The sequence below is a fragment of the Python bivittatus genome, unplaced genomic scaffold (assembly GCF_059951505.1).
Source record: "Python bivittatus isolate LINGU-HERP-01145 unplaced genomic scaffold, Pbiv_v1 ctg000840_np1212, whole genome shotgun sequence".
Lineage (NCBI taxonomy): Eukaryota > Metazoa > Chordata > Lepidosauria > Squamata > Pythonidae > Python > Python bivittatus.
The window spans coordinates 42,471,209-42,481,891 of NW_028277113.1; the positions used below are offsets into that span (position 1 = coordinate 42,471,209).

At 33.0% G+C, this 10,683-nt stretch overlaps 1 protein-coding gene across 1 annotated transcript in view; it reads left to right on the forward strand.

Annotated features, from left to right (window-relative positions):
- SNTG1 (syntrophin gamma 1) overlaps positions 1 to 10,683 on the forward strand; it is a 121,456-nt gene that overhangs the window by 70,098 nt on the left and 40,675 nt on the right. Inside the window, exons 12-13 of the mRNA XM_007426567.3 lie at positions 4,359 to 4,475; positions 5,095 to 5,166. Coding sequence (XP_007426629.1) covers positions 4,359 to 4,475; positions 5,095 to 5,166 — 189 coding nt within the window. The remainder of the gene's footprint in view (positions 1 to 4,358; positions 4,476 to 5,094; positions 5,167 to 10,683) is intronic.

Below are 10,683 nucleotides of genomic sequence, written 5' to 3' on the forward strand. Positions count from 1 at the left end.
AATTGAAGTATCTTATGTACTGGCAAACACCATGCTTGGAAATTCTTGTTCAATGTTTTATTGTTAGCCAATTAAGCTCCTTGTAGTGCTATTTATATAGCATATTTAATTAAATAAATACTCACAGATCATTAAGCTGTTTATGTAAAGGAATAAAATGAGAAAATGCTTCTATCTCATCATAGCTGCATAATTATAACTAAATATGTCTCTCTGTGTGTAGTTGTATATATATGTATATGTGTGTATGTATATATATAATTTGAAGTTTGAAAATTGAATTATATTCTCTGATTATTTTGTCCTCTTTCAGTTAGAAGCATTGATTTCTTTTTATAAGATAAATGACATCTTCTCTGCCACATAATTATGTTGTCATTTTTATCTTATATCTGTATTGTCCAATTCAATTAACTTTGATGCTTATGTTCCTAGTACTTTTTTACACAAATTTGAATTTTAAAAATATCTGAAGGGTGATAATATAAGATGCAGAAACAATAGATATTTTGCAGTTGTTAATCATAATCACTGGCAACATGTTTTATATTCCCTTGAAGCAGATTTATCTGAGATGATTAATTATGAATGCATAGCATCTTTTGTCTATCTTGAAATGCAAGAAAGTGAATGTGGAATTTCCAAAACATATTCCAACCAAGCATTAATTAGACTAAAACTTGAGGTCATTTAGCTGGGAATTCTGGGAGTTTTAATCTCATAACATCAGATAAAAAAAAAAAAACTTCTCTCAAACATAAATAAAATGTTTTTAAGCCATGAGACAATTCACCATGTTAATAGGCATTCCAAAAGCAGACAGAAAGAATATTTAGATAGATTAGATAGAGGCACTATGAAAATTAGCTCACTGGGACCTATCCTACTTTATGGTCCACAATACCTTGTTTCAACTTTCTTCAGAAAGTTGAAACAAGGTATTGTGTACCATAAAGTAGGATAAGTCCCAGTGAGCTAATTTTCATAGTACAAGCAATAGCTTAACGTTTTGTTGCATAGACAAAAAGATAAGAGGAATAAATAGGTTTTTACAGATCTCAACTACTCTGTAGTATTCATGAGTAAACAAATAGCAAATTATTGCTGGAAGCTAGAGAAGGTGATACATCATCATTTAGCTATGCAGCTTTAAGTGAGTTCCCCAGGAAATTAAACACCCAGAAACCTCACCCAAAGCCAGTTTTATATCCAGTGCTTGGCACTAATAAGTTATCCCAAGCTCATTAAACCTTCCAAGCTTCTGTGTAGCCCCACTTAAAATTATCTTTCTCAGCTATGATTTTTACAATGGAAAACATTCTGCTATTGATCTTAAAGGGGAATGAGAGGAGTGTGCAACACCCTAATGTATGATAAATCTTTGAGCAAAATCTTTAGGAAGTACAAAGCAAAGACTTGTGTACAACAGCTCTGTTGAGATTGTCAAAGAATTCTCTCCTTGAATAAAATATAGAATTATTTTGAAAGAAGCGCAGTGGGATTCTACCAGTGGTAAATGAATGAAAAACATGACTACTTATTAGAAATAAAGTATGTGACAGGTAAATGAGAAAAATCAATGAAAATGTTGGATTGCTTAAAATTAGAAATATACTAATTTCTGTAAATAATAACTTCTAAAGTATAAGAACTTCTATATTGTTTGAATATCAACATTTTTACACCATTTATATTTGGGGGTTTGGGGGTTTGTTTTTAATTTCTAAGAGTCACTTGTATAAGAGGGGTGCCTATATATAAAGGATTTATATATTTATTTATATATTTATTTATATATAAATAAATAAAATAAAATAAAATAAAATAAAATAAAATATGAAAGCAAGTACATTGCCATAATATTTGACCTACTTTATAATTCCATTGAGGTCTTTCCTTGTTTTTATTATTAATTTATTATATTAATATTAATAATGTGGAAATTATTAATTTCTATAGCCTTTTGTATATTACAAGGTTTGGGGTTTAGTTTGGTTTGTTTTTTATTATGTATCATCAAGTTGCTTTCAGTTCTTAGTGACCACGTAGATAGACCTTCTCCAGGATGAACTACAAGTCCAAAATTCCCAAAATCAATTTAAGGTTTTTTAAAAAAGAATTTCTGGTATTTTGGAACATACAAGTATATCAATCATTCTGAGAAAGTATTGTGAGGACAGCTGGTGGAGGGATATGGTAAAACAGTAGTTTCTTGTTGTGAGGGTATCATCAGTGACAAAAGTTGACAGCACCTCCCTCTCTACCTCTCTGTGTTTTATTTCACATACAAGGAGGAAATATAGGGAGAATGCAAAAGGAAGAAAAGAAGAATCAAAAGGGAGATAATATTTTTCAGTATAGTTTCTTCATCTCTCTCTTCCCCTCCTTCATCTAGTGCAAATGACTGGAAAAAATAACTATGCAGTTAGAAGAGCATAAAATCTTTTCCTGCCACCAGGAATAGCTGGTGGGGTGAGAACACACAGCAAGCCAGTAATTCTGATCCCAAGGATCTCTAATGGGAGTGACAGAAAGCATTCATGCTCAGTCTCAAATTACTTGTTCCCATCCCTGCTTTCTCAAGAGGTGACTGGTGACATCCTTTAAGAGAGAGATAATTATATATTGGGTAGGATGGCCTCTCAGGTGCCTTAAAGCACTGGCAACTCATGAGTCATGAAGAAAATTCTATGACAAGAAAATAGATAAATTGAGGGCTTTTTTTTTTTAAGTGATATAATAGATATCAGGGAAAAGTTATTGTGTACAAATGTATAAGTGTCATTCTTGTCTTCACTATTACCTAATATCTTTATTAATGACACATCCCTTTTATTGCTTTAGAATTATTTTATTAGGTTATTCCTAGGTATTACGTGGCGTATCACTAAGTGGAATCCATTATTTGAATAAAAGGCAAAATTAATGCAAATCTCAAACCCAAGGACTAAAACATCAAATCAGAAGTCACATGAGATGGCTTTTTGAACTGCAATGTAGAGATTTAGAGATGGAATTATTCTATAACGAAAGTTGCCAGCATAACAGAGATTTTGGATGATTTATAACAAACAAATTAAAATAATTAAAAAAATTAGAAGGCAGTACCTTTGGTGTAAGATTGGAAGGGTTAGTGACCACAATTATAGTAATGATGGAGTAGTAACTATGCCCATATTGAATATTCCACTTTCATCACACAATCTGGTTTATAATCTGCTCAGATTATATTTTAGTATTATAAAATTATCCTACTGATTTTTTAAAATTGTACTAAAGTTATTTTGAAACAGTTTGGCAGGCAATTTTGCCTTGAGTATTCACAATATGAATTTTATTACAGAGTACCAGCAGAAGCTAAACCAAATGTATAGGATTAAATTCATCATTTGAATTCCTGCTTTAGGAGGAAGCAGGTGAATAGTGCTTCTGGTATCTTACAGTGTTTTGCATCAATAATTTGATTGCAGTTATGCAGTCTGAATCAGAAGTGCCTTTTTATGTTTATAAATCTTTAATAAAAGAATGGGTTGTGTGTAAAATCTATCTAATCTCATGATGTAGACAGCCAAGGGATAATATCTCAAAGGGAATTGCTTTTAAATTTCATGAATGCTTTAATATAGGGGAAAGGTCCTGTATGAAATATCATTGAATCTACACAGAATAAATGGCTTTGTTCTGTTTAATGACTGACAGTGGTAGAAACTTTATAAAGTATTGTAAGCTCTTTCAAGGAGAAAACCTACTAAATGAACAAAATTCTTACTACCACATTAAATAGCCTGTGTTTTTAATAATTCATAGTTAATTCTATTTATGTATCTACTGGGTCAAAATGCCTTGCTCAGGAGAAGTAGATTCAGTTTTCACTGAAAGATTAATATGCATGTAAGCAGCTATTATTATCATTTAACAACTTGATGAATGACAAATGTAAACTGGTCAATAGCAGTTTCCTATAACTAAGATCTTACCTTTGCAGGAATCACATAAATGGTAACTTAAATCCCACCTAAGCATATTGATTGCAACATCATGCTCACTGCATCATATTTATTTTCTTTTAGGGAAGATGGTGAAAATGCCTATTAATGTCCATATAGTTACAATGCAAATTCAGGGTATGATAACTCACTGGATCATGTATGGTATAGCATGAATCTCTATGTTCATACATCATATATTGTATGCACAGTTGAGGATATTCACAAGGTCTGATTATCCAGCGAATTTCCAGATGATGATTATATAAACAGTCTGTTACAGTTTGTGTCTTTTCATCTTGAATATTCAGTATGTGTCTTTTATATAAATAATAATTTGTAGAAAGCAAAAAGTGTTGTTTTTCATGCCAGATAGTCTACATGGGCTGGACAGAGGAACGGGAACAAGATTCTCTTCAGGACCGAATGTACACACCAAAGTTTCTTGCACTGAGGGGTTCTTCACTTTATAAATTTATAGCACCTCCAGTAAGTATCATTCAGTATCTTGCTTCATGATTAAATTACAGATGTTTTTTTAAACATTGATTTAGAGGTTTTGTATTAATCCAGGGCTTTTCATTCAACACTGTATCAGAAAAGAATATAAAATGATAGTAGTGAAAAGGCAATAATGGTGAAAAAACAGTAATAGGAAATGATTTATAAACACAACCTCAATAGAAAACTGATCTGAAAATAGATCCTGCTCATTTATAGTGTTATTTATTCATAAATTAAAGAAAGTCTTCCTCCTTTTGCAGTTCTTCCAATTTCCATCAAAAGCAGTAAAGTCTATAAATATTTTTGGAAAATACCAATACATTATATTATATATAAATTATATATTATATAAATTAATATATTTTCACAAGCAACTTAAAAATAGCTCCCTTTCTATTTACCAATTTCCAAGAATAATACATTCAAAGCCAAAAATAATTCATACTGGAGAGCTTAAAAAAAACAAAAATGTTTTTCTATAAATCATAGCATGTTTTCTTGGCCATCTCATTGCATATGCAGGTGTAAGTGGGTTGGTGGAATTGATTTTCAAAATTGTATGAAAAATCAGTGTAATTAGTTTTCGTGTGTATTTTTACCCAAGGTCACAACATGGGACTGGACCCGAGCTGAAAGAACATTTTCTGTATATGAGATCATGTACAAAATATTCAAGGTACGAAGAATAAAAATAGATTTCATTTAAAAAGTTAAAGGAAGAGTAGCATAGATATAAAGCATGGCTGAATTCCTCAAGCATAAGTGAACACTGGGTAGAAATTAGGATTGCATATCAAGTGCGGGGGGAGGATGTTGCTTTAAGCTCATGACATAGTTAGAACATTCTGGGGGACGGGGCCCTAAAACTGTTTTGAGCACTCTGCCATTGTAATGATGTGTGGGAATGGCCTTGGGAGACAGGAGGAAGAGTCACAGATCAGACAACCATTAGGCAAGAGCTATCTCAGCTCATAGAAGCAGAGGGGACATGAGAAGTGTTTTAGAAGTGACCCTCCCTAATTTTCTGGAGAGTAAAAGTAAAGGGGGGGGGAAATACTTTCAAACTTGCAAGATTCTGTTAATGTAACCTTACAATAAAGATAGAGCTAATACTGATAGTTGTACTTCTTGTCTGGACTATCTTGAAGGACTAACAGCCATGAGCAATAAAGAGAAGTCAAAGCAAGCCTTTTATTTCCTTGCTTTTTATCCTAAGGTTACAAAAGTCAGGGTAGTAGCTATGTTTATTTCTACATACCACCCAACCCTTCTGTTTCTCAAGGCTATCGAAGCAGCAGTTTTTTAAATATGTGGTCAGAGGTGACTTTGCATATTAATAACACTCAAAAGTAACATAGTGTTGACCAAGGAGGTTTTAATAGTATCTGCTGTGAAGTGCAACTATTCTTATTTGATTGATGTTTATTTTATTTCTTTTGCTATCTGTGATTTTGCATTTTATGAAAACTTAGTAAATCTTAATTTAATTTATTTTAAATGTACAGACTTAAATCAAGAAGCAAATAAAGAGCAATAAATAATTTGGAAAGTGTTAAACTATTAGCCAGTGTCTATGTGTGTGCATATGTATAGGTGTGCAAGAGTACTTCCATGTACAATATTTCTGAAATTGTTTATGCTAAAGTACAGCCGTGCTTCCCAATATATTATTTCTGGGATTATATATGCAGAAACTGCTATTTGGCTAATGTCTTTCATCAAAAGCTGAATTCACAATAATCATTTGCTAAATGCCACTTCATGACAGCATCTGGTGCTAGAAAAATAAATTCAATTTTATCACCAAGCTATGATAAGTTAAAAGTACTTATTTTTACAGGAAGTGCTAGATATCTTTGCCAGTAATTGGATCCCGGTAATTGGTCATTCAGCTCTGAAGTTACTTGTCAGCATCATAGTTCTTTAAGTTTAATTTAATATTCTTTCCGATCTTACAAATAGTGTCTAGTCAGTGTCATTTAGGCATGAGATACTGATCCTAGATATGCTGTGTGCATTAATAATGTTTTTCACATAAAACGTTGCATGCAAGCTATGATTAGTACCAATCCAGTCCTCCTGAATTATATTAATTTATTGGAGAAGGCATAGGCACCCTTATATCTTATATCTGCTCCCTTGTTTCTGCTTTTGACTTTCTCTTTCCATGCCCTAATGTACTTTTCAACCTTAGTCTTTACCTTTTCTTTTTTTTAAAGAATTTTATTAAATTTCAACAAAGAATAAAATATTGGGAAATAAAGAAAAAAAGTTGAAAAAGGAAAGATCAGAAAAAGAATGAAATTTAAAGTATAGAAAAGAAAAAGTGAAAAGAAAGAAAAAGAGTAACTGCTGACTTCCTTTGGTACAGGTACAAATAGGTAATACATTCACCTCTTACTTTAAAGTTAAAAGTAGTACAAAGTATATCTATAATAATAAAAAATATAACAAAAAAAACTAGTACAAAGTATTTCTATAACTATAAAAAATATTAGTCATCAAACTCCAAAATTAAAGTTTCATTTCTTTCAGTTTCAAGCAAAAAGTCCAAAAGCAGTTTCCAAGTAGAAACAAAGCCAGTCAAAGTCTTTTCTTTAATCAAAGCAGTCAGTTTCACCATCTCCACCAATTCCATTAATTTCACTATCCATTCTTCAGCTATAGGTATTTGTAAGTCCTTCCATTTCTGTGTATTTAAAAGTCTTGCTGCTGTTATATAAACAAATAAAGTCCCGTCTTTTCTTTCAATCTGTTTATCCACCATACCTAAAAGAAAAACCTCTGGTTTCAATTGTACATCCATTTTTAAAATTCTCTGAATCAGAATACATATCATATTCCAATATTTCTTAGCCTTCTTACAAGTCCACCAAAGATGATAAAAAGTACCTTCATATTGATTACATCTCCAACATATATTTGACATTCGTTTATACACCTCAGATAATTTATCCAGTGTTAAATACCAACGATACATCACCTTGTAAAAATTTCTTTCAAATTGTAGTTTAGAGTGAACTTCAAGTCTTTACTCCACATATTCTCCCGCTGATCCAATATTATATTATATCCAATTTTTTTTTGCCCACTTAAGCATACAGTCTTTAATGTATTCGTCTTCCATATTCATTTTCAACAAAAGTTTATGCATCTTGGCAATAACATGTTCATCATTAGTACACAAAGCCATCTGAAAGTCAGTTTTCTCATAAGTAAAATCATAACTCTTGTCCAATTTAAATCTTTCTAACAGCTGTGCATAAGTAAACTATTGGCAAGTATGACCTTCTAATTCTCCTCTCTTCTTCGATTTAGGTTCTTCTTCAGAAAAAGTCAATAAATTTGCATAAGCCTTTTCCTTTTCAAGTACTTTCTTTGTTTGACAATCTGTCTTTCCCTCCCTAATGATGCCTCTTGGCAATAGCCATTTAAGCCACAGTCAATGATACTGATGGCATTATTTCTCTGCTTAACTGAACATTGTAACTTCTGTCAAGGCAAATATCATATTGGTGGATTGAGGAAACAATGCCAATTCTCTTCTGGAGCTTGCATGTAACATCTAATATAGAAAAGTAGCATGGAAGTTGCATCTGGAGATTATCAGACTGATGCAATCTCATTGTGAAGGTTCATTACAAAACCATTCACATAGTGAAGAATCATTACAAAATAATTCAGTCAACCTGTGAAATTCTATCAACCCTTGGTTCTATCTATCCAGTGTTCTTGAACAATGAAGTAAAGCCATAGAAGAAATCTTGTATAAATCTGGGGCATTGTCTCACCATTCACCTAGGATCATAATAACTTTACACAACTATGCAAATATATGCTGCTGGGAATATTTTGAATACTGTTAAGTCCCAGTTGTTATATCTCAAAATAAACATTGCAGAACGGAAAGGATTGTGAATGACTCACCCAAAGGATTAAAGGCCAGAATATGATTTATTAATTTAGAAAACTAAACTAAAACAGGAATTGGCCTTTTTTTAGTTTAGAGCAGATGTAAGAGAAGTTGAAATGTAATAGAAACAAATCATCCAGTGAATGTTGCTGTGGATATGGAACAGAAAAAAATGCTGGCCTAAATTTTGGTTATTTTGGTTCTACCCCTCATTTTTCTAAAGCACAAAAATCTTTGATGACACTTAAAGCAGCCCTTAATGTAAATGCTGCCCTTAATGTCCAGCTGCTTCCCTAGGAACAAAATGCCCTAGAAATGGTGTTATATGAGGATAAAGCATCATTCCCACAATTACTTTGACAAATGCAGTAAATATACTATGAGTACTACAAGAAGCCTGGCTGCTACTTTTTATGTGTGTGTGTGTGTGTGTCTGTATGAGAGAGAGAGAGAGAGAGAGAGAGAGAGAACTTAGCAACTTTTTCTTTACAGTAAGATAGCAAACAAATGTTAGAATTTCACCCCTAAACCTTCTCAAATTTACCCTGCTTTTTCAGGGAATAATGTTCTGGTGACATAGGAGATATATTTGGGATTATCTTTGCTTTAAAGGGCATTAACTAAATACACAGGAGATAATTTTACCCCTGCTTCTAATTCTTACATCAGTATAAAACCAGAACCAATCAGCAGTTACTGGGAAGACTTTAACTTTCATGTCCAGCTAGATTTTTTTTTAACTGATAATGTGCCAGCAAGACATTGTCAACTCTTAGCAATCATACAGATAGATTTTCTCCATGACTATCTGTCGCTTACCTTGTCTTTCAGGTCTTCTAACAGTGCACTCATTGCCACTGTAATTGAGTCCATCCACCTTGCTCCTGGCATCCTCTTCTTCCCTTTCCTTCCACCTTTCCCAGGATTAGAGCCTTCTTCAGAGAGCTATGCTTTCATATAATGTCTCCACAGCTTGGATATTTGGGTCTTGAGTGGACTGGATTGATTTGTTCAATGATCCATTTGTTATCCACAGTATTCTTAGGAGACTTCTCCAACACCAAAGTTCAAAAGCGTCAATACTCTTCCTATCCTGCTTCTTCAAAGTCCAACTTTTGCTTCCATAGTGTGTCACAGGGAATATCAGGGCTTACACAGTTCTGATCTTTGTAGTATAGGCATATCACAGCATTTGAATATCTTTTTCAAAACGTTCATGGCTGCTGTATCAAGTGCTATTCTGTGGGATATTTCTTGACTGCTGGTTCCTTCCTTTACTATTGATGGTTCATGCTAAAAGGCTGAAGCTATCCACCACTTCAATATCTTCTTTGTCAATTCTAAAACTGGTTGTTCCAACTGTTGTCATTAGTTTGGTCTTCTTTATATTTAATTTTAGTCCCATTTTTTCACTGTCCTCCTTGACGTTTATTGCTAGAGCTTGCAGTTTCTTTGCGTTTTGGCTATTAGGATAGTGTCATCCGCATAGTGCAGGTTATTGATGTTTCTTCCTCCAGTTTTAAAACCATTCTTATCTTCTTCCAATCCAGCTTCCCTTAATATATATTCAGCATATAGGTTGAATAAATAAGGGGAGAACATATAGCCTTCTCGCACTTCTTTGCCAACCTGGTGCTAGTGACATTTTTTGGTATTCTTTGGCTTTTTCAGTTATCCAGTGTGCATCAGCAATAATGTCTTGTGTCCCTTGTCCTTTTCTAAAGCCATCTTGAACATCTGGCATCTCTTTTTCCATGTAGGACTTTAATCTGTGTTAGATAATCCTAAGCATTATTTAATTATTTAATAAATTTAATTATTTAAATTAAGAATATTGTACGATATTGCACAATAGTTTGCATACACTTTTTTTGGTATTGGAATGTAGATTGACCTCTTCAAATCTCTTGGTCATTTTGTTGTTCTCCAGATGTGCTGACATAGCTTGGTTAGAACTTTTACTGATTAGTCTTCTCTTGCTTGCCATATTTCAGTGGGTATTCCATCAGTTCCTGTAGCCTTCCAACTTAGTAATGACCGGAGTGCTGATCTAACTTCATCTTCTAGTACTAGAGGTTCTTGTAAGTAGGGGACATCTTCTAAGGTGTCTTGGATGTTGACATCTTTACTATACAATGTTTCAATATACTCCTTCCATCTTAGCTTGATGTCCTTTGAATTGGTTACTATCTATCCATTGGCATTCTTTAGTATACCAATTAGAGGTTGGAACCTCCTTCTGAGTTCAGAGATCTTTTGAAAGATTTCCTGTTCAGCTAG